The sequence below is a fragment of the Myodes glareolus genome, chromosome 9, assembly GCF_982192425.1.
Source record: "Myodes glareolus chromosome 9, mMyoGla1.1, whole genome shotgun sequence".
NCBI lineage: Eukaryota > Metazoa > Chordata > Mammalia > Rodentia > Cricetidae > Myodes > Myodes glareolus.
Window position 1 is genome coordinate 52,648,022 of NC_142034.1, and position 24,622 is coordinate 52,672,643.

At 40.1% G+C, this 24,622-nt stretch overlaps 1 protein-coding gene across 3 annotated transcripts in view; it reads left to right on the forward strand.

The window, feature by feature from the left end:
- Window positions 1-24,622, forward strand: part of LOC125409512 (NACHT, LRR and PYD domains-containing protein 1a-like) — a 75,864-nt gene that overhangs the window by 5,481 nt on the left and 45,761 nt on the right. For 2 of the 3 annotated variants that reach the window (XM_087910356.1, XM_087910355.1), the window contains exons 3-8: window positions 286-384; window positions 4,539-4,586; window positions 7,109-7,207; window positions 8,906-9,004; window positions 10,152-10,250; window positions 11,909-12,007. In XM_087910356.1, the coding sequence (XP_087766482.1) occupies window positions 286-384; window positions 4,539-4,586; window positions 7,109-7,207; window positions 8,906-9,004; window positions 10,152-10,250; window positions 11,909-12,007 (543 nt within the window). Of the gene's footprint in view, window positions 1-285; window positions 385-4,538; window positions 4,587-7,108; window positions 7,208-8,905; window positions 9,005-10,151; window positions 10,251-11,908; window positions 12,008-24,622 lie in introns of those variants that run through there. The other variant, XM_087910357.1, reaches the window with a different exon arrangement.

The following is a 24,622-nucleotide window of genomic DNA, read 5'->3' on the forward strand; positions in this document are numbered from 1 at the left end:
CATAAAATCAGAGAGCCACATGAGGGAGCTGAGGCTTAGAGAGGAACATGGAAAGTTAACGAAATGCAGAGAAGAATGGCATCAGTATGTGAACTTCACAGTCCCTGTGAAGGAATGTGACCCTGCATGAGGTGTAAGAGCATCATTCTCTCCATGAGAGAGTGGAGAAGGGTATGAGGGTAAGGAGGTAGGACCCCAGCCTCATTGCTCTGACTCGTATTGCTGCTTCTCTGACAATCACACAACCACTGCCCCTTCCCATGGCACTTTCTTCATCATTTTCAGGCTCAAGAATCTCACACTCCATGGATCGAACTACCCTCCAAGCCACCTTACAACATCTGAGCTCAAGCCTTAGTAACCTGATACAAATTCTGATGTCAGGTAAGGGTCTTGTTAAAGGGGAACCTGTAACACAAATAATGAAACTCAAGGGACAGATACAAGGGTTCAACCTGAAGATCAGAAAAGCAAAGCAATTAGCACTAGCTTTTACCTCACCCCAGACTGAAATGGGCAAGATCCAGTATCCACGAATCCTGAAGACTTCACAGTCCACTGAGGTCCTGTCTCTTCCCCTTCATATTCTTCTCTCTGTCTTGCCATATCGCTCCTGCCTCGACCTTCTTAGTGCTGGGATCACTTTTGTGTGTGTTCTGATTCTCATTTAGACAGATTCTATCTTGTGTAGCCCAGGATGGCTGTGAACTAACAGAGATCCATCTGCCTCTGTCTCCCAAGTCCTGGGATTAAAGGTGTATGCCACCATTCCCTTACTTGTATATCTGACTAGTATGGCTGCTTGCCCTCTGATCTTCAGGAAAACTTTATTTTTTAAAGCACAAATAGTATACCATTATAGGAGCATGAAAAGTCTGGATTCAGAACCAAATGTATCTGAGCTGGCAGCTATGCTGGGACTTCTAGTCCACATAGATGGAGGTTCTTCACAGGTGAGCCTCCACCTGTGTGGGACCTGCAACTAAAATGAACACTCAGAAGACTGATGGAGGAATATGAAGAGTCACCGGTTAGAAATGATGTCTCTGGGCTCTGCAGTGCTGAAGCTGCATTTGACACATGAAGAAACAGGAACCCATGGGGGTCAGCAGTGAGCCTTGCCCAAATGTGACCCAGAACTCAGGTCAACATATGAGTGGGTTTTGAAATATTGGGAGTAATACAGCTCTGGAAGTTCTAAGAAGGTTTCTTCCTTTAGATGGAACCAAGAAGAGGATAGGTTTCTGCCTTGGCTTCAGCCTGACTTCCCATATTTCACTTATACAGGCCACACCCTTGTCTCTTCCTCTTTTCAAACATGAAAAGGCCATCACTTTCCAGTGAACTAGGTCTGGAGAGAGATGTTAACTTGTCCTGGCTCACAGCACATACAGATGCATGCAGGAAAAGAATCTAGAGCAATAAAAGCCTTGGAGGATTTCCTTCACACTTATCCTGCTACTACTCTGTGAAAGTCTTGTCCATACCTAACCTTTGTCTCTCCCTTCAAAGTCCATTCTTCCTTCCCCACAATAAGCTTTGAAGACTACATTGTCAAACGCCATCACCCCTTCCATCTCACACATGTACTAATGACAATGATGGAAAACATAGGCTGGAGAGGATGTGGGGTCAAGGGAACACTCCTGCATTGCTGGTGGGAGGGCAAGATGGTACAGCCTCTTTGGATAGCAGTAGGATGACTTCTTAGAAAATTAGGAAACAACCTTTCTCAAGACCCAGCAATACCACTTTTGGGTATATACTCAAGGGAACATCAATCATACCAAAAGTACACATGCTCAACTATGTTCATAACATAGCCAGAACCTGGAAACAACCTAAATTCCCCTCTACTGAAGAATGGATAAGGAAAATGTGGCACATTTGCATAATGGAGTACTACGTACCTGGAAAAAAATGACATCTTGAAATTGCGGGCAAATGGATGGATCTAGAAAACATCATATTGAGTGAGGTAACCCAGACCCAGATAGACAAATATCATATGTACTCATTCATAATTAACTTTTAGACATAAAGCAAAGAAAAACACCACACAATTCACAATCCCAGAGAACCTAGAGCACAAAGAGGACCCTAAGTAAGACATTCATAAATCTAATCTACATGAGAAGTAGAAAATGACAAGATCTCCTGAGTAAATTGGGAGCATGGAGACCATGGGAAAGAGGGGAAAGAGTGGGGAGAGGAAGAGAGGAGAGTGAAGAGAATTATAAAGCTCTATAAAGACATTTTTTTGAAAAAAAAAGTCATCACCGCTAGTTGTCACTGGCATCATTTAATGTTGGTCTTATAAAAAGCCATTCCAGAAACTATCTCAGTTTCATTATCTGAGCATTGATGTTGCTTACCCTTTGTTCCACTACTACCTCTTCAACAGGTGCAGGTTTACATCTTCCAGCTGCGCACAAGAAGGCTCTTGCACATGGGGCTTAGGGAAGATCCCACTGGTCATATTGCATCACATTAGACTGTTCATGTCTCTCTTGTCACAAAGCTTCCTCCTATGCTAACAACAGCTCACTTCTCTCCTTCACTATTCCCACCTTCCTACTTGTTTCATTAAAACAGTTCCACGACTTCCCTGACACCCATGCTCATTCTCATTGTGTATCAAAACAGTGTTTTGAAGACTCTCACCTTCCTCCCTAAGATGCAACTTAGTAACTGTCAGTTATTATTTGAAATATGTACCTGAGTCCCCATGAATTCTCTCAGAGTTGCTCTGTCTTATGGAACGTACACCAGCCTTGAAGTTTTAGATCAAACATAAGGGAATTACAGGCATCAAAATAAGATTACTAACTGGCCCTGAACATATTCCTATAATCCAAGAATGTATGAAATTAATGCAAGTGGAATCTGAGCTTGAGGTAAGCCTGAACTACGCAGTAAGATACTATATATTTCTGTACAACATAAAGTCAAAGATCCACATAAGGAAGCTGAAGCTCAGAGAGGAATGAAGATTCACACAAAGTAACAGAGTAGACTGCCGTGCCAGCACAGCAACTGTCGTTCTTCTGAACGAGGGACGTCGGGATTAACACACAACACAACTTCATGTTCAGCAGACAAGCCTTTATTCCACTTTCTCACACAGTATATATAGTCCTCAGCAGGCGAGGCCAAGACTGCAAAAGCAGGAAGCTCATCACCATAACTCAATGGCTTAAGGGTAAACATCCTTAGAAACATTGCTGAAAACAACAGGTTGTTCCTGTTTTTGTTCCTGTTTTCAACCAAGTGCAATAGTGCAAAACAGATCAAGTGGGGGTGTGAGGGCCTGTCCTCTAGGGACCAAACAATTCCCCCCTTTTTATTTTAAAAGCATGAGAGCCCCTGTCTTAGGACTCCCCCAGATAGAGACTCTTACCCATCTACGGGAGGCCTTAATCCCTGTCTTAAGCGAGCTCACTATACCAGGAGAGTTGCCCGTCGTAGGGATCCCTCATGACTTCTGCAATATCTGCAGCCAGAGTTGGGGCACTTCCCGATTACTGGAAGACAGTCCAAGCAACACTTGTTGAGTGACAGTGTGCTGTATGTGGGATTCCCACATAAAGTGACAGAGAATCTAAAAACAGATAACCCCAATAGCAATATGAGTACAAGTGAGCATTTCAGACAATCACTGGACCCAGCCCCCAAGCTGGGTCATGGTGTTCTACTGACTGAATGCAGAAACAGCAGGGACCCATGTGTTATTAATACTAACAATATGATAAGCTGTCTGCAGGGTGAAATTCAAAAAGAAATTCCAAGGGCCATCCAAACATGCATTCAACTGTTCAATCACATCAGAAGCATTTATAACATTAGCAGGTGTAATGTACAAGACATTTGTTGCAGGAGTCAAAGGGAATCTACCTGTTCTTGCAAGAGCACAGCTTGTTGATTTAAATTTTAAAGTCCAAGTCCAATATGAGTGTCCAGAGCACTCCGTGTCTGCAGAGACTTGCTAACCCTTCCAGACAGTTGATTCACAGTCTCTATAGTCACAGTTGTCTGCAAAATGGCAACTCCAGCAACCGTAGTTGCAGTGGCAGTGACAGCAATAGCAGCAACAATTGCAGCTGTTCGCCCGCTGTCGGCAAATGATGATCTCCTGATGTTCTTGACACACCAGCACCCGCAGAGCAATCACAGCAGGCACTCGAACGATCAAAGCTCCATCAGAACCATTCCAGCAATTACTCAGCTTTCAGATCCTGGAAGAACAATTAAGAATATCGCCCCCCCCAAAGTGCCATTCCACAATACAAAGAAAAATGGGGAAGGAACACAAGCAGAGGATCAAATAGTCATATTGTGTCCAAAAGTATAACAAATCAGACTCTTGAGTGATACATTCTCCCCACATAACTGTCGGGTGGAGATTAAAATCCCCATCAGCATCCCAACACCAAGGAGCAGGTTTGGGACCATAGGTATTATGCAATACTAACTGGCATTAAAAGTGGGGGGTTTCTCAGCAGATTCCCCATCACTCATAATTCTGTTGTTGTTACCAGAGTCATCACCTGAAGCAGAAGGAGCAGAAGTTTCCCTGCAGCAGGCAGGTGTGTAACGTCCATCTGCCATAACTGATTTGGTCGTAACCCTCATGGGTTAACTCCTAAATTGGTGCTGCTTAGGAAAGGAGCACACTGAGGACAAGAAGAAGTAATGGCTTGTGCTACTTCTGGGGTACATCGAGTATGATTACGAAGGGAGCGCGTATTAAGGTGAAATTTATCATGTATTTCTTGGGCACGGTCAGAAGTAAAGCAAACGTGTATATTTATCAGCTAAATCATTACTTGCTGACAATGGCACAGGCAGCCGAGTATGACTGCGGATATATCTAACAAACAAAGGCTCAGTCCGTTGCCATACCAAATGCTGAACGCAGCTGAGCAAATGATGGACCTTAGGGGTAGGTGATATATATGCAGATGTCTCCAATGGCTTAAAAGTGTGGGCCATATACACACTATCAGTATACAAATTTACAGGATCCCCAGGGAAGAGCTGGAGTGCAATGAGGCAGGCTGCTACCTCTGCAGTTTGGGTTGATACATCCCCCACAGGACTTTTCCATAGTTTTCCTCCAGAGATCACTACTGCATTACCTTTAGAGGAAGCATCTGTAAAGACAGCATGAGCTGAGGGTATGGGAGATCCTCTAATTACTTAGGGGAATATAATGGGATGATTTTTTTTATTAAATTATAAAAGTTTCCATTTCAGCCCCTCCTCCCAACACCCTCCCACTCCCCCCACTCCCTCTCCTCCTCCCTCTCTATCCCCTAGAGCAGTCAGGGTTTCCTGCCCTGTGGGAAGTTCAAGTTCCTCCCCCCTCCCTCCAGGTCCAGGAAAGGTGAGAGTCCAAACAGACTGGAGCGCCAAAATCCAGTATATGCAGAGGAAGCAAGTCCCAGTGTCATTGTCAATGGCTTTTCAAAAAGGCTCCGGGCCAGCCACATTCAGAGAATCTGGTTGGATCACGTCCTCGTTCAGTCCCAGTCCAACAGGCCTTGGTGAACTCTCATTATATCAGTTCTAATGGGATGATTTTTGAACAGGACCATTAATGGATGCTGAGGATAATGAGAATCAAAACTTCCAGAAAAGGAGATGAGAAAAAGTGTCCACTCATCATGGTACTGCTGTAATTGTACTAGCTGGTCTTTAGTATAAGGTGTTATAATCTTGTCAGGGTACTTCCCAAATGTCTGGGCAGCAACCTTCTTAGCTTTCCAAAGTAACTGTAATAGAGCTTCATAGTATGGGGTGACTACCCTTGCTTGAGAGGCAGGCATGTGTACCCATAAAATAGGTCCATCCTGCCAAAAGACTCCCGTAGGGGCAAAATTGAAAGCAAGAACTACAAAATTTAATGATTGATCATAATCAATCTGCTGGAGATGGACCCTTTCAATGTTGTCCTGAAGAAGCCTTAAGGCCTGCCTGGCCGCAGGCGTCAATATTCAGGGAGAGGTTGGGTCAGGATCTCCCAAGAGCATATCATACAATGGACTTAAGTCACCTGTTTTGATTGCTAGGGAGGGGCATATCCACTATATGTCTCCCAGTAACTGCTGCCAATCATGTAAGGTTTTAATATGAGAGGTGTTAATAGTTAATTTTATTGGTTTAATTCCATCCACGGCCAATTGGTACCCAAGGTAGGAATATGGGACTTGCATTTGGACCTTCTCAGGAGCTATGATCAGCCCCACCTTCTCTAAATCCTGTTGCATTTGAGTATAGAACTTTTGACAGCTGATCCCCCATGGCCTTGGTTGGCAGGTCTTTCCAAGCTTTGGTAGCCACGGTCTCCCTCTGGAGATATACGGCAGGATCGAGCACAATTTGATTGGCCAAGTCAACATAAGCTCCTGCTCCAGTTAGCATGTCTAGATTGCGCTGTGCCTGTCCTGCTTGTGCATTTAACTTAGCCGTTTGTATACAATTTTTTTGTGGATCCCATTTTACCCCAATCCATCCTTACCGGTCTAGGATGACCCCATCCGCTAACCCTTCTTTCTCAGATCTCGGTGGGAACCTCCACTTTGCCGCGCCAGCACGGCAACTGTCGTCCTTCTGAGCGAGGGACATCGGGATTAACACGCAGCACAACTTTAGGTTAGGCAGACAAGCCTTTATTCCACTTTCTCACACAGTATATATAGTCCTCAGCAGGAGAGGCCAAGACAGCAAAAGCAGGAAGCTCATCACCATAACTCAATGGCTTAGGGGTAAACATCCTTAGAAACGTTGCTGAAGGCAACAGGTTGTTCCTGTTTTTGTTCCTGTTTTCAACCAAGTGCAAGAGTGCAAACCAGATCAAGTGAGGGTGCGAAGGCCTGTCCTCTAGGGACCCAAAAGTAGACGATCATTGGTGTATGAACTTCATGGTCTCCGTGTAGGAACATGTCCCTGAAGCAGGTGTACGAGCATCATTCTCTCCATTAGAGAATGGAAAAGGTGTGAGGGTAAGCAGGTAGGATCCCAGTGCTGCTACCCTGACTCCAGCTGCTGGTTCTTTGACTATCACACAAATGCTGTATCTTTTTATGTCTCTTTCTTCATCTTTCAGGCGCAACCACAGCATTCAACGTGGATCCCACTGCCCTCCCGGACTCCTTACAACTACTGAGCTCAAACCTTGGAAATCTGAGACAAATTCTGATGTCAGGCAAGGGACGTGTTAATTGAGAATCTGATGACTCTGGATTTAGAACCAAAATAAGCTGAGCTGTCATCTGGGAATGCGACTTATAGTCTGCATAGATGGTGGTTCTTCAAAGGCTAGCTTCTACCTGTATGGGGACATGGGAAGTCAACAGTCAAAGGAGCTATGGTAAAATGTTAAGCATCCCAGACTAGAAATGATGTCTCTGGGATCTGCAGTGCAGAATTTTTATTTGGCACATGAAGAAACTGGAACCCATGGGGCTCATCACTGAGCATAGCCCAGCTGTCACCCAGAGTTCAGCTCAAAGTATGAGTGGCTTCTAAAATCCCAGGGGTACTGCAACTCCAGAAGTTCTAAGAGAGTCTCTTCCTGTAGATGGCATTAAGAAGAAGGTCGGCTGCTGTCTCAGCTCTAGCCTGACTTCCCTTATTCAGCCTATGCAGGCAACACCCTTGCCTCTTTCTGTTCTCAAACATCAAAGTAGCCACTTCCTTCCAGTGCAAAAGTTCTAGAGATAGAGGGTAACGTGTACAAGTTTACGGCCTATAATGACAAACAGAAGAATGGAATCTAGACCAATGTGAGCCTGGGGAATGAGTTACTCTTTCTCTATCCTACCACTACTCTGTGAAAGTCCTGCCCACATCAAAACCTTTCCTTCCATTCAAAGTCCATTCTTACCCAAGCTTACATTAAGACTTTAGAATGAAGACTACAGAGTCAAAACCCATCACACCTAGTTGTTAGCTAGGGATCCTTTAATGTGCATCCTGGTAAAGGCCATTCCAGAGACAGTATCTCTATTTTACTATCTGACCACTCACACTGTTCACCCTTCATTTAGATGCCACCTCTCCAGCATGTGCAGATCTCACATCTTCAAGCGGCACACAAGAAGATCCTTGCACACATAGGGAAGACTCCATTGATGATATTGTAGCAGAGATTAGACTGTTCAAGTATCTCTCTCTTCTCAAGAAGTTTCTTCCTATGCTACCAAAAGATTCCTTCTCTCATTTCTTTTCCTCACTATTCTCAGCTTCCATGTTGTCCCATTAAAACAATTTCACTCCATCCAGAACTTCCATGTTCAAATTTCATTGTGTAATAAAAATGTGTTTTAAACACTCTCAACTTCATCCCAAGGATGCCACTTAAAAATTGTCAGCTATTGCTTGAAATATGTACACAAGTCCCTAAGAAGGTTTTCAGAATCACTCTGTCTGATGGATGCTAATTTCTATCTTGAAATTTTAGAACAAAAGCTAAGGAAAATTATAAGGTTTCAAAAATATGATTATGGACTGGTAGTGAACATATTCCTATGAATCCTGAACATGTGAAATTAATGTAGGAAGAATATAAACTTGAGACAAGTTTGAACTACACAGTAAGATGCTACCTGTCTCTGTTGCACACAAGCTTAGAGACCCCATGAAGGAACTGAGGCTCAGAGAGGAATGGAGACTCACTCATAGGGCTAGAGTAGACCAACATAGGTGTGTGCACTTCATGGTCCCAGTGTGAGAACCTGTCACTGAAGCAGGTGCAAGAGCATCATTCTCTCCATGAGACTGGAGAAGGGTATGAGGGTGAGCTTGAAGGACCCAAGTACTGCTGCTCTGAATCCTAGCACTGATTTTCTAACAATCACACACCAATTGCCCCCTTGTTTGACACTTTATTCATTGTTTCCAGGCTCAGTATTCACATGCTACATGAATCCCATTACCATCAAAGACTCGTTACAAATACTGAACTCAAGCCTTGAAAAGTTGAGACAAATTCTGATGTCAGGTAAGGGGTTTGTTAAATGGGGACCTGACTAATTTGTATTCAGAACTAAATGTAAGCTGAGCTGGAAGCTGAGAATGAGAATTCTAGGTCACATAGATGGTGGTTCTTCACAGGTGAGCCTCCACCTGTATGGAGGTTTGGGACAGGCAGCTAAAATGAAAGGTCAAAGGAGACAGGGAGCCATGCTAAGAATCACGGGCTAGCAATATTCTCTTGGGACCAGCAGTGCTGAAGTTTCATTTGACACATGAAGAAACTGGAACCTGTGATTGTCAACAGTGAGACTGGCCCAAATAGAACCCAGGGATCAATTCAAAATTTGAGTGGGTTCTGGAATCTCAGAGTCATGCAGCTCTTCATCCACCTTAGGGAGGACTCCACTGACTGTATGGCAGCACATTAGCCTGTTCATGGCTGTTCTGCCACAAAGCTCTTATGCTAACAACAGGTTCCTTCTCTAGTTTTTTTACTCACTGTTCCCATCTTTCAACTTATTCCATTAAAATAATTCCATTACATCCCGATCATCCATGCTCATTTTCATTGTGTATCAAAACTGTGTTTTAAAGACGCTCACCTTTCACCCTAAGATGCCACTCAGGAACTGTCAGCTATTTTTGGAAACAGGTACCTCAGTTCCCAAGAAGATTCTCAGAACCCTTCTGCCTGGTGGATGTTATACATACCTTGAAGTTTCAGATCGAACACTAAGAACTAATCATAAGACTTCAAAACTAACATTAGTAACCAGTCCTGAGCATATTCCTAAAGTATTAGAATCAATGAAATTAATGCAGAAAAAAATCTGAGCTTCAGGCAAATCTAAAGTAGACAGTAAGTGGCTACTTTCCCCTGTGTGACATGAAGTTAGGGACCCACATGAGGGAGTTAAGGCTCAGAGAGGAGTGGATATTTACACAATGGACTAGAGTAGACTAGCATTGGTGTGTGAGCTTCATGGTTGCATACAGTACAGAACCATGTCCCTGCAGCACCTAAAAGATCATCATTCTTTCTATGAAACTGGAGAAGGTATGAGGGTCAGCTTGTAAGAACTTCAGTTTTATTTCCCTGAAGACTATTGTTGGTGCTCTGACAATCACACAACCACTGTCTCTTCCAATGGCCCTTTCTTCATCATTTCCAGGTTCAACAATAACACCCTACATGGATCCAACTACCCTCCAAGACTCCTTACAACTACTGAACTCAATGCTTGAAAATCTGAGACAAATTCTGATGTCAGGTAAGGGGCTTATTTAATGGGAACTAAGGAGTCTGAATTCAGAATTAAACTTAAACTGAGCTGGCATCTCCGAATGGAATTCTAGTTCACATAGAGGGTGGCTCTTCACAGGTAGCCTCTACCTGTATAGGGATCTGGGAGACAAAACTAAAATGGAAGATCAGAGGAGACACGGAGGAATGTTAAAAGTCACACACTAGAAAACAGGCTAGAAATGACCAGACTGGGCCCAGCAGTTCTATAGTTACATATGACCCATGAGGAACCTAGAATCCATGGGGGACAGAAGTAAGCATGGCCCAAAGGAAACCCAGAGTTCAGCTCAGAGTATGAGTGGGATCTGAAATGTCAGGGATCAGGCAGGTTCTGAAGTTCTAAGAAGATCTGTTTCCTGGAGATGGACCCCAGGGAGAAGGAAGGTTCCTGTCTCCAGCAGCTTCAGTCTGACTTCCATTATTTCAATGTACCCAGGCCACACATGGCCTCTTCCTCAAGCATCAGAGTCTCCACCTTTCTCAAGTGCACAAGGTCTAGAGAGAGAGAGGTTAACTTCTCCAAGCTAACAGCACACAGAGATACATGCAGGGCAGGAATCTAGAACAGTGGGAGTCTGAGGAAAGATTTTTCTCAGCCTTCATCCTGCTGCTGCTCTCTGAGAGTCCTTCCCACATCTTGTATTAATTTCAAAATTAATTCTAAATCATCTTGCACAGCAAGGCTTAAGTATGAAGACTACAGATTCAAAAGCCATCACCCCTAGTTGTCATCTTGGCTTCATTTAGTGTGTATCTTAGAAAAGGCCATTCCAGAGATAGTACCTCTACTTCATTATCTGAGCATTCACACTGCTCAGCCTTTGTTCTGATGCCACCTCTCCAGCATGTGCAGATCTCACATCTTCAAGCTGCACACAAGAAAGGCCCTTGAACTTGGGGCTTAGGGAAGACTCCAGGGATGATACTGTGGTGTAGATTAGATTGTTTGTGTCTCTTTTCCCACAAAAACTTGCTCCTATACTATCAAAAAGTTCCTTCTCTCATTTTTTCACTATTTTTATCATTCACATTCTTCTATTAAAACAATTCCACTCCTTCCCAAAGTTCCATGCTCAAATTTCACTGTGTGATGAAACTGTTTTAAACACTCTCACCTTCCTCCCTAAGATACCACTTAGTAACTATGAGCTATTGCTTAAAATGTGTACCTGAGTCCCCAAGAAGTTTCTCAGAATCTTTCTGTCTAATGGGCATAAGTCCATACAAATAAGAAAGCTATTGGTCCTGGACATATTCTTAATGTATCAGAACCAATGAAATTAATGCACCAAGAATATGACCTCAAGGCAATCCTGAACTATACAGTAAGATGCTCCCTACCCCTGTGGGACCCACATGAGGAAGCCAAGGCTCAGAGAATAATGGCGACTCAACACAAAGTACTAGAATATTAGCATAGGTGTGTTAATGACAGGGTCCCAGTACAGGACTGTGTCCCTGCCGTACCTGTAAGAGCATCATTCCCTCCTTGACGCTGAGGAGAAGAATATGAAGGTAAGCATACTCTTACCTTCCCTGCCTTGACCCTGATTCCCGCTGTTGCCCCTCTGACAATCACAAAACCACTGTTTCTTCCCATGACCCTTTCTTCATCATTTCCAGGCTCATCAATCACATCCTTCGTGGATTGGACTACCCTCCAGCGCTCCTTACAACTACTGTACTCAAACTTAAGAAGTCTGAGAAAAACTCTGATGTCAGGTAAGGGACTTGATAAATGAGAACCTGACATCTCTGGATTCCTAACCTAATATAAGCAGAGCTAGCAGCTGGGAATGGGACTTTTAGTACACATTACATAGATGAGGGTCTTCACAGGTGAGCCTGCCCCTGTATGGGGACCCGGGACATGCAACTCAAATGTAAAGTCAGAGGAGACAAGGAGGAATGCTAAGAGTCACAGGCTAGAGATGATCCCTCTGGGCTCTGTAGTACGGAAGTTGCATTTCAACCTTGAAGAAACTGGAAATCCATGGTTTTCCACAGTAAACCTAGTCCAAATATCACCCATAGTTCAATCAAAATATGAGTGGGTTCTGAAATCATGCAGCTCCTAGAGTTCCAAGATGGTCTCTTCCCTTGAGATAACCATAAAGATGGGGAAAGCTCTTGCCTCATCTCTAGTCTAACTTCCCTTATTTCAACTTATGCAGGCATCCTTGCTTCTTCTTCTTCACAAGCACCAAAATAGCTACCTCTCTTCAGTGCTCAAGGACTAGTGGGAGAGGTTAACTTTTCCAAGCTCATAGCACATAGGGACAGGTGCAGGGACATGGGAAATTACTCCCTACTTTTTCATCCTGGTGTTACTCTGTGAAAGTCCTGTCCACACATAACCCTTGTCTCTCCCTTCAAAGTGCATACTTCCCTCACTACAATAAGCCTTCAGAATAAAACTACAAAGCCAAAAGCCTTCACCACTAGATATCACCTTGGCATCATTTATTTTGAGACATGTAAAAAAGTCATTCTACAGAGTATGTCTCATTTTCATTATCAGAGCACTGCTCACCCTTTCTCCCACTGCCACCTCTCCAACAGGTGCAGTTCTTATGAAATCAAGCTGCCCACAGGAAGGCCCTTGCACCCAGGCCTTATGGAGGACTCCACTGATGATATTATAGCAGATATTCTCCTGATCATATCTCTCTCCCTAAAAATGTTCCTCCTAGGCTACCAGCATATGGTTCTCCCAGTTCTTGTCATCAATATTCCCAGTTTCCAAGTTGTTCCATTGAAACAATTCCACTCAGTTTCAAGCTTCCATGCTCATATTTCATTGTGTATCAAAATTGTATTTTAAATATTCTCACCTTCCTCCCTAGTTCACAGTTGCCACTTAGATACTGTTAGCTATTATTTGAAATATGTACCTCAGCCCCCAAGAAGTTTTTCAGAATCTCTATGTCTGTTAAACACTATACCCATCTTAATGCCTTAGATCCAACAATATGAAAATCTTAAGTCTTCAAAAATAAGATTATTAACTGGTTGTGCACAGAGTCCTATAATACCAGAACAGGTGAATTTAATCAGGAAGAAGCCGAGCTTGAGACCCGCCTGAACTACACTGTAGGATGCTACCTATCCCTGTGGGACATAAGATCGGGGACCTATATGAAGGAGCTACACCTCAAAAGAAATGGAGACTCACACAACAGAGTAGAGTACACCAGCATAGATGTGTGAACTTCATGGTCCCAGAGCACGACCCTTTCCCTGCGGCACTGCAAGAGCATCATTCTCTTCATGAGACTGGAGAAGGGTATCAGGGTTAGTAGGTACAACCCCAGTTAAGAAGCTCCTGGAACAAGGGGCCCTCAGCTGAAAGTCTTAATTCACTGTTCAGGTGAGATGAGCTTTTTAAGGTGAAGCAAAGACATGTATAATGTCACATCATGTGTACATAGAGAGAATTTGACTTCTTTTCTTATTTGTTTCCATTTAATTTCCTTCTCTTATTAATCCAGCTAGTGCTTTGAGCACTATATTGAAAAGAAATTTGGGAGTGCTGGAGAAGTAGCTCAGTATTTGAGACCACCAGCTGTTTTTCCAGAAAACCTGGATTTAATTCCCAGCACACACATGACAGCTCACAATTGTCTATAAGTTCGGTTCCAGGGAGATCTGACACCCTCTTCTGACCTTTGAGGGCACTGCACCCACATGGTGCACAGACATGTATACAGGCAAAACATCTTTACACATAGAATAAAAAATAAAATGAGAAAACATATTTTAAAGAAAACAAAGGAGTGAGACTAGTGGACAGCCATATCTTATTCATGATTTTAATAGGATAACTTTGAGGTCTTTCTCCATTTAGAAAAGTGTTGACTGTGTGTTTGTTATAAAGAACATTCATTGTGTTTAAGTATGGGCCCTCTGATATTGTTCTCTGGACAACTTTTCTCATGAAAGAATTTTGAGTTTTGTCAAAGACTTTTTCTGCATCTACTGAGATGATCATGTAATTTTTCTTTAGGCCCATTTATATGATTTATTATCTTAATTAGTTTATATAGTGTCTTAGGGTTTCTGTTGCTGTAAAGAGACAATATGACCATGGCAACTCTTATACATGATCATTTAATTCGGGCTGCCTTAAAATTGTCAGAGGCTCAGTTCATTATCATCATGGTGGAAGATGGTGGCATGGAGAAGAAGTTGAGAATTCTACATCTTGATCTGCAGGCAGTAGGAGCCTGTATTCACAAGGACATGGCTTGAGCATAAGAGACCTCAAAGCTCACCTCCACAGTGACACACTTCCTCCAAAATAAACCAAACCTCCTTATTGTGCCACTCTCTATGCTGGTCACTTTCTTCCAAATAACCGGTATTTACATTTATGTAGCACAATTTTTAAAAATACAGAGACAGATAATAGGGTTCAACCTGAAAGTCAGAAAAGCAAAATGGTCAGCCACTGTCTCTTACTGTTAGGAAAAAATCCTAAGGCCGGTGCAAAGAAATCCAATTAGGTCAAAACAAACTGGATTAAAATGCCCATGTTTTATTAAGTGCAGCACTCTTGGTTGGCCGAGAGCATGGCAGGGAAGACAGAAAACCCTGGGGGGCACATGCAAAACCTGGGACCTCGTGTTCCTCTTCTGGGAGCCCACTTAAATACCCTGTGGGAGTGGTCCTGTAAGGATGACCAGGGGTTTAACTCTCTGATGTTCAGGCTAGCTTTATTTATTAATGTACAAGTGAAATATCACTACATGTTTCTTAAGAATTTTTTTCATCTATGTTCATCAGGGAAATTGGCATGTAGTTTTTGATAGATTTTTGTTTGTTTTGTCATGTGGTTCATGTGTTTGTGGGTGTGCGTGCGTGTGTGTGTGTGTGTGTGAGTGTGTGTGTGTGTGTGTTTATTAGTTTACATTTTAGAGTTGTACTGGCTTCTTAGAAGGAGTTTTGAAGTGCTCCTCTTTCTATGGTCATGGGTTTTTTTGTTTATTTGTTTATTTGATATGGTTTTTCTGGCTTTGTTTTGAATAAGTTTAGAAGGATTCTTGTAGAACTTTCTTTTCAATAAAATAAACTACTTTATTAGGAAAAATGTTAAAATGGTGGAAAATTTGTCTGAGATAGTTCGCTGAAAGCCCTTCTACAAGGAACACATAAGCTCCTAAGGCAATGAATTTCAACCTTCCTTGTTTTTATTGTGTTATTAATTTTCCTTAAATTTCCCTTCTTTAAGAAGGAAGAAACTTCCCTTCTTTCCTCCCCTCTCCCCTTCTACACTCTCCTGTGACCCACATGCTTCCAATTTACTTAGAAGATCTTGTATTTATCTATGTTCCATGTATATTAGATCCCTGTATGCCTCCTTTAGGGTCCTCTTTGTAGTCTACGTTCTCTGTGCTGGTAGACTCTGGGCTAGATTTTCTTTGTTTTATGTATAAAAGCCCCTTATGAGTGAGTACATATTATATTTGTTTTTCTGAGTCTGGGTTGCCTCACTCAATATGGATTTTTCTAGATCCATCCATTTGCCTGCAAATTTAAAAATATCATTTTTTTTTAGTCACTGAGTAGTACACCATTGTGTATCTGTACCACATTTTCTTTATCTATTTATTGGTTGAGGGGCATCTAGGTTGTTTCCAGATTCTGGCTATTATGAATAATGCTTTTATGAACATAGTTGAGCATATGTATTTTAGGTATTATTGAGGTGCCTTTGGGTATATGCCCCAAAGTGGTATTGCTGGGAATTGAGGTAGATTGTTTTCTAAATGCTCAAGAAATCTACATACTGATTTCCAAAGTCGCTGTATCAATTTGCACTCCCATCAGTAATGATGTAAGTCACAAAATAATCCCACACTAGTTTAGAATTATGATTAATAAAATGGCTATTTATTTAAGGGGAAAACTTACAGATCACTGTTCTAGATAACAGTCCTCTGCACAACCAGGAACAGAGTCTAGCAGCCAGAAGTGGGAGCCAGAAGCAAAACAGTGGGTACACAGCTACTGCTGCTTTTTAAAGCAAAAGAGACCATACCCAAGTGGGTTGGCATCTTAAAGGATATTGGCTGAAGGAGCAGAATGCGCTCCCACAGAACCTCCCCCTTTTGTTTAAAGAAGAGAGTTCCAAACCCAATACAAAACTATATACACTAGGAACAGATATCAAGTATAATTAGAATTATAACCTGCATAAAAATTATTAAGCAAGGAACATATGCAAAATGTTTTAATAAACATTCTGTTCTATAGAGTCTAAGTATTGTATAGGAAATGCCTTGTCTAGATCATAAGAGTACAGTAACTACAACTATCCAATCTTCAACCCCAACGAAGGCCTGAGAAAGGAGATAATATTATGAATAGTACTACAATCAAGTAGCTTCCAAAGTGATTAATATATGACAGAGACAATTAGCTACCTGAGCAATCACCCAAAGTCTCATTTTGCAACCTTGAAGAAACCAACTATGGCCAAGGCCTAGCGTAACTGACAGACCATTTTCAGAGGAAGGAAAATTTTCAAAACCATCTTACCCTGTCTTGTCACGATTTGACAATCCCGCTTATCCATTTCTGGATATCAGGTAACTTGTCAGTAGTTAAGGCATCATCAGTTCCTTGCCCAAAGGCAAGTTTTGCCAAGAAGAAAACAAGCTCCAAGTGGAGTGTCTTTGGTACCCAGCATTCTCTCAGGAATAGATTGTTGCTGTCAGAAACAGTCATATCTCATGTCAGCAGAACCCCAAGTTATTTAAATCCATGTTGTACAGATACTTGAAGTGGTTGAAGATTATCTATCTAGACAGTATACAGTCTCCATGTATCTGAAGAACCTAACTGATCTGACTGTATGTAAAACAAACATGAACAACTATTGGCCTATAATAATTAATACCTGTATAACTTAAAGACTAGGGGGAGGGAGGAGGGTGAGTAGGGGAGCAGGAGGGGAATGGAAGGAGGGAGGGTAGGAAGTGTAAATTTTTGAATGGAAAAATAAAAAAGAGATAGAAATGCAGATCAATGCACAATAGGTAAAAAATGAAACAGTTGGAACCCAAAAAAAGACTAAAACTTCATGTCAGAATATTAAATAATATGTAAACAAATGTGCAACAAATGAAGACAATGACTTCAAAATGTAAACAATCTGTAAGTATCTTGATCAGAGGTAGGAGTAATATAAAATGCAATATGAAAATATATCCTAAAGTTGTATCAATAAACAAAATTCCCTAAACAGAGATAAGAACATACATATACACAATCTGACAGAATAACTTCATAGGTGTACAAATAATGTAAACAAAAATAACAAATATAATTTGAACTTGTATCAATATACAAAACTTTACCAATGTAAATTATCCATGAATAATAACTCACAAGTATTCACTCACTATTACTATCTTCCCTTGCTTTGAACAAACATAGTTATCACCCCAACCCTCTTTTTAATATAAGTAATAATCAACAACCCCTAAACAGTGTTCCCAACTCTATGGACAAACTTTTTTGGGATGAGGCATCATCTTCTAGAATTGCGTCCTGCTGTCATGGGGGTGATGTTCTCTTAATGGGATTCTGCAAAATTAAAGGGATGGTTAAGTTTCAAAATTACTGTCTAATGTAGTTACAAATAATTTCTGAGCAGTAGATAGATAGGGTTTTTTTTCAGAGTTCTTATTTGGAGTTCTGGCCAGGATGTCATGAAAAGGTGCACCATTTCAGCAGCTGTTACCCCAAAAGGCAGTTGTATAGTAGCACTGTCTGTATCATGATGTCATCTCAACTAGATGGAATTGTTGCTGTGTTGCCCCATCTTCTTCCTGAAAAGTTCAAAGATTACTACAGGAAACAGATCTATAGGAAAATCTATTGTTCGTCATGGAAAACTTAAATATCATTCATATGAACATACATTCAATGACGAACGTGATATATATGAAATAGGCATGGGGAAAGTAAATTTTTTCCTAAAGTCTTTCTTCTGTCCCATACCAGATGGCTTGCAATATGAGACAGAAACTCTGAATGTTCCCTTTAACAACATGCTTAGATTTAGAGAAGAACAGAGCCATTGTCCAGCTCCAAAACCAACTGAATATATTAATGTGTGTGTGTGTGTGTGTGTACATGTAATTATAACCCATACCTGGATTCATAAAATATATTCTGTTTTTTAGATGCTCCTTAGTGAATAGTTAATTTTTCTTCTGTCAGCATTCAAATATCCAGGGTCTCTTAAATTCTTGATGATGTGTATTTTCCTGTAAAGATAAGAGCAGAACCCTTCCCTAACCCTTGTGAGCTTTTCTTACTACCTGTATGATTGTCACCATTGTGGATGAGCTGTCATTTACCTTTTTCAAGAGGTTTATCCTTTTCAAAGTGAATCTTTATTAATTTTGATGGTATCCATAATTTGTCTTCTCCTGTGGAAACGAGCAAAACCCCTTCCCCAATGTAGTACATCTCCTGGTTTCCATTGTGAGGTCAACACATTCTTGAAATATACTGGTTGATTCAATTCAGAAGTTATTTTCCCATTATCCAATGCCTCTCTGCTGCTATTGTTTCTTTCTCATTAGCATTAAAAAAGTTCAAGGTTAATAAAGCATTATGAAATCTATTTCTGGGGATATTTTCCATCCCTTTCTGTTTGTTCAGTATATCCTTTATAGTAAGATTTTTCAATAACTTTCTATAACTGCCTGACCTGTAGGATTATTTGGTATACCTGTAATGTGCTTTATATTATAATAAGCAAAAATGCTTCATTTTCTTAGATATATATGTTGGATAATTACTGTCTTTATTTGTGCAGGTATACCCATGATGGCCATAACTTCTGATAAACATGTGATTACTGAATCAGCCTTTTCTGAGCTCAAGTCAGTTGTCCATTGAAAACCTGAATATGTGTCTATGTTGTGGTATACAAATTTTAATTTACCAAATCCCATAAAGTGGAACATATCCATCTACCAAATGTCATTCCTCTGAGTACCTTTTGGGTTACTCCCTGCAGGCAATGGTGTTTGATTATAGAAAGAGCAAGTAGGACACCTATTTATAATCTCCTTAGCTTGTAGCCATGTAATAGAAAACTCTTTCTTTAAACCTTCGCTCTTTTTTTTTATTAAAAATTTCCACCTCCTCCCCACCTCCCATTTTCCTCCTACTCCCCCTCCCCTCCCCCTCCCTCTCCAGTCCTAAGAGCAGTCAGGGTTCCCTGCCCCGTGGGAAGTCCAAGGTCCTCCCCTCTCCATCCAGGTCTAGGAAGGTGAGCATCCAAACAAATCAGGCTCCCACAAAGCCAGAACATACAATAGAATCAAAACCCAGTGCCATTGTCCTTGGCTTCTCAGCCAGCCCTCATTGACAGCCACATTCAGAGAGTCTGGTTTGATCACATACTCCATCAGTCCCAGTCCAGCTGGCCTTGATGAGCTTCGCTCCTAACATGATGTTTTTTTAATGAAATTCAGAGACCTGCAACACACTTCCAATCAATAACTGATCAATTTCTTCATAACCTTGTGCTACAGGATGTGGCAGACCTGTATAGGCTCGGATGTGTGTTATGTATATAGGACAAAGCCTATTCCAGATTATGTCTTGCACCTGGATGAATAATGAAGTCAATTCTGTATCATCTGGTATAAATTCAGAAGTTTCAATATGCAAGACAACTTGTTCTGCATATTGTGAATCAGTAATTATATTGAGAGGTTCTTTAAAGTCCCTTAGTACCATAAGAATAGCATATAATTCTGTCTTCTGGACAGAATTATAAGGGCTTTTTTCCACTTTATTTAATCTTCTGATTTGTAACCTGCCTTCCCTGATTTATTTGCATCATTATAAAATGTATGGGCGCCAGTTATTGATGCATCACATACAATTTGAGGAATAATCCAAGAATTTCTCTTTATAAGATTAAGTCTATCACTTTTGAAATAATTGTTATTAATTTCTCCCCCAAAATTAGCACAATCCCTTTGCCAGGGTTCATTGTCTTCCCATGACTTTTTTAATTCTTCATCAGTAAAAGGCATTATAATCTCTGCTGGGTCTATACCTGCAAATTGACAAAGTCTAAATTTACCTTTTATAATTAATTCAGAGACTTTTTCCACATAAGTTTTTAATTTTTTACTTTGATTATGTGGTAAAAATATCTATACTAAGATAACATCATCCCCCTGCATTAAAATGTGCAAAAAAAATATGTAGGATCGAAATATATGTAGGATGTATGGCAAAGGCTGACATTGGACCAATGAATTTAGGTCAGTGAAAGATAGACAAGGCAACCCGATACTATAGGTGTGGAGGACATGTGGTCCAGTCATTCCCAGTTACTGTGGAGAATGTGTCTTGCCAAGAACAGAGTATAGCTGCCAGAAGTGGGAGCCAGAAGCAAGAGAACAGGCCCATGGCTACTACTGCTTTTTAAAGAAAATAAGACCGTGCCCAAGTTGACTGGTATGATAAAGGCTATTAGCTGAAGGAGAAGAATGTGCTCCCACAGCACACCAGTAGTGGAGGAGTGTTCCCTTTACCTTACATCCTCTCCAGCATAAGCTGTCATCAATGTTTTTGATCTTGGCCTTTCTGACAGGTTTAAGATGGAATCTCAGAGTTGTTTTGATTTGCATTTCTCTGATGGCTAAGGATATTGAGCATTTTTTAAGTGTTTCAGCCATTTTAGATTCATCTGTTCAAAGTTCTCTGTTTAGGTCTGTACCCCATTTCTTATTGGATTATTTGGTATTTTCATGTCTAGTTTTTTGAGTTCTTTGTTTCTTTTGGTAATCAGTCCTCTGCCAGATCTAGGGCTGGTGAAGTTCTTTGCCCATTCTATAGGCTGTCGTTTTGTCTTGTTGACAAAACATTTTCTTTGCTTTACAGAAGCTTCTCAGTTTCAGGATGTTCCATTTAGTAACTGTTGCTCTCAGTGTATGTGCTTCTAGGGTTGTATTTAGAAAGTGGTCACCTCTACCAACATAATTTTCACTTTCTCTTCTATGAGGTTCAGTGTGATTGGTTTTAGGTTGAAGTCTTTGATCCACTTGGACTTGAATTTGTGCATGGTGATCAATATGAATATATTTTCATTCTTCTACATGTTGATATCCAGTACCATTTGTTCAATATGATTTCTTTCTTTTTTCATTCAATATTTTTTACTTCATTGTCAAAAATTGGGTGTTTGTAGAAGTGTGGATTGATATCCAGGTCTTGGATTCAGTTCCATTGGTTCTCCTGTCTGTTTTTATGCCGATACCAGGCTGTGTTAATTACTGTAACTCTATAGTAGAGTTTGAAGTCAGGGATGGTGATGTCTCCAGATGTTCCTTTATTGTACAGGATTACTTTGGCTACCCTGTGGTTTTTGCTTTTCTATGTGAAATTAGATTTGTTCTTTTGAGGTCTGTGAAGAATTTTTATGGGATTTTGATTGGCAATGCTTGAATCTGTAGATTGCTTTTGGTAAGGTTGCATTTTTTTTTTTACCATTTCTGTTACCTACCCAGGAACATGAGAGATATTTCCATTTTCTGGTGTCTTCTTCAATTTCTTTCCTCAAATTCTTAAAGTTTTTTGTCATACAAGACTTCCACTTGTTTGATAGAGTTACTCCAAGGTATTTTATATTATTTGTAGCTACTGGGAAGAGTGATGTTTCTCTAATTTATTTCTCAGACTGTTTATCATCTGTATAAAAGAAGGCTAATGATTCTTATTATTTAATCTTATGTCCTGCTACATTACTGAAGGTGTTTATGAGTTGTAGGATTTTCCTAGTAGAATTTTTGTGATCAATTATGTATACTATGATATTATCAGCAAATAGTGAGAATTTGGCTTCTTCTTTTTTGATTTATATCCTCTTGATTTACTTTTATTGTCTTATTGCTCTAGATAGATCTCCAAGTACTATATTGAATAGATATGGAGAGAATGGGCAACCTTGTCTTGTTCCTGATTTCAATGGGATTGCATTGAGTTTCTCTCAATTTAGTTTGATACTGGCCATTGACTTGCTGTATATTGCCTTTATTATGTTTAGGCATGTTCCTTGTATCCCTTCTCTCTCCATGACTTTTATAACAAAGGGGTATTGAATTTTGTCTAAAGCAGTTTCAGCATGCAATAAAATGATCATGTGGATTTTTTCTTTCATTTTGTTTATATTGTGGATTACACTGACAGATTTTTGTGGTTGAACCATCCTGCATCTCTGGGATGAAGCATTTTGTTTGAGAATTTGGTTCAATATTGCTGTAAATCCCCATCTTCCTGATTTTAGTCAGAAGAATTTTTATTACTATCTCAATCTCCCTTTTTGTTATTTTTATGTTTAGCTTGTTGACCTCTTTTTGGTTTAACTTTGGGAATTTGGATGAACCCAGAATTTTGTGCATTTCTTTATATTTTCCAAGTCAATAGAGTATTGTAGAGTACAGGACTTTAAAGTATTCCATGTATCATTCGGAAATTTTTAGCATCTGTTTTAATGTTTCCCTTTTAATTTCTCGTTCTGTACATTTGGGTCCTCTCTCCTTTTTGCTTTTGGTTAGTTCGATCAAGTTTCTTGTCAATCTTTCTTGGCATCTCAAAGAACCAGCTCTCAGTTTCTTGAGTCTATGTATTGTATTCCTTTTCTTGTTTAATTAATTTCTGACTGTTCTTTTATTAGTTATTGGTGTCAACTGGATTTGGGGTTGGTTTGGTCCTGTAACAATCTCTTGAGTCTCTTCACTAAGTCACATATCTGTTCTTTTTCTGATATTTAATGTAGGTATTTGGACCTATAATTTCTTTTATGGGATTGTTATACCACATCCCAGAGGTTTTGATTTATTGAGTTTTTTCTTCTCATTTACTTACAAATATTCTTCTTTCTTTTGTACTTACATCTTTGATTTATTCATTATTCAGTTATGAGTAGTTTCATCTCCATGAGTTTGTATGTTTACTATAGATTTGATTTCTATTTTCTTAAGTTTTATTTCATAATGGTCAGACAGGATACACCAAGCATTTAAGTTTTTCTAAATTGGTTGAGATTTTCTTTGCATCTTAGGGTGTGGTTTATTTTAGAGAAACTTCCTTGGGCTGCTGAGTAGAAAGTATATTCTTTGTGGTTTTGGTGTAATATTCTGTAGATATCTGTCAAGTTCATTTGATGTACAATGCCATTTCATTCTGTTATTTCTCTGTTATTTTTTTGTTCAGATAAGCCATGTGTTAAGTTGATGCTAGTCTGTGTTTTGATTCCAGTACTACACTTTCTACTAAATTGGGTGCACCAGAGTTGGGTGCACCAGAGGATTGTAATGTCTTCTTGGCTAATTATTTCCTTGATGAGAATGAACTGTCCTTACTTATCTCTCTTGATTAATCTTAGTTTGAAGTGTGTTTCATCAGGTATTAGGATAGCAAGATCTTCTGACTTCCTGGTCTCATTTACTAAGAATACTGTTTCCATACTTTCTCTTTAAGGTGCTGCCTATCTTTAAAACCAAGAAAAATTACAGGCATCATCAGAAAGACTGGTTTTCTTTCTTAATTCATCTAGCTGGACTTTTATTAGAAAACAGATGTCATTAATATGAGTTAATACTTAAAGGTGTGTATATTGATTGTAAAAACACGATTTTCTTTGCTGTTGGTGCTCTTAGTAACACTTTCTTTTTCAGTAATTATGTTTTCCTTCTTATGTCTCTTAGCTGGGCTTATTCCTTTCTTTATAGAAGAATGGCTTTCAGTATTCTCTGCAGGACTGGCTTGGTGGACATGAATTATTTTAGCCTGTTTGTAACATGGAAAGCTTTTCTTTCTCCTTCAGCTATTACAGATGACTTTGTTCGGTATAGAGGTCAAGTTTGTCGTTCATTGCTTTTAAAATATAGAGTACAGTGTTCCCGGACCTCTGGGTATCAAAGTATTTATGAAAATCAGCTATTATTCTGATGTGTTTGACTTTGCATTTGACTTGATTGGTTTTTTTCTCATAACTTTCAATACCCTCTCTTTGTTCTGCATATTTAGTATTCTAAGTATATCATGAGAAATTTATTCTAATCCTCTCTACAAGTAATATCTGTGCTTCTTGTATTTTTAGGTGTTTGCCTTTCATGATTTGGGGTAGTTTTTTTTCTATTATCTTGTTAAAGATCTGGTCTGTGCATTGACCTGGGAGTCTTGTCCTTAAATATGCCTTTAAACTGAATATTTGGACTTTTCTTGGTCCCCACACTTCCTACAAGTTCATCCAGTTTTTTTTTTGTTTCCTTGCTTGTTTGTTTTAGTTTTTAA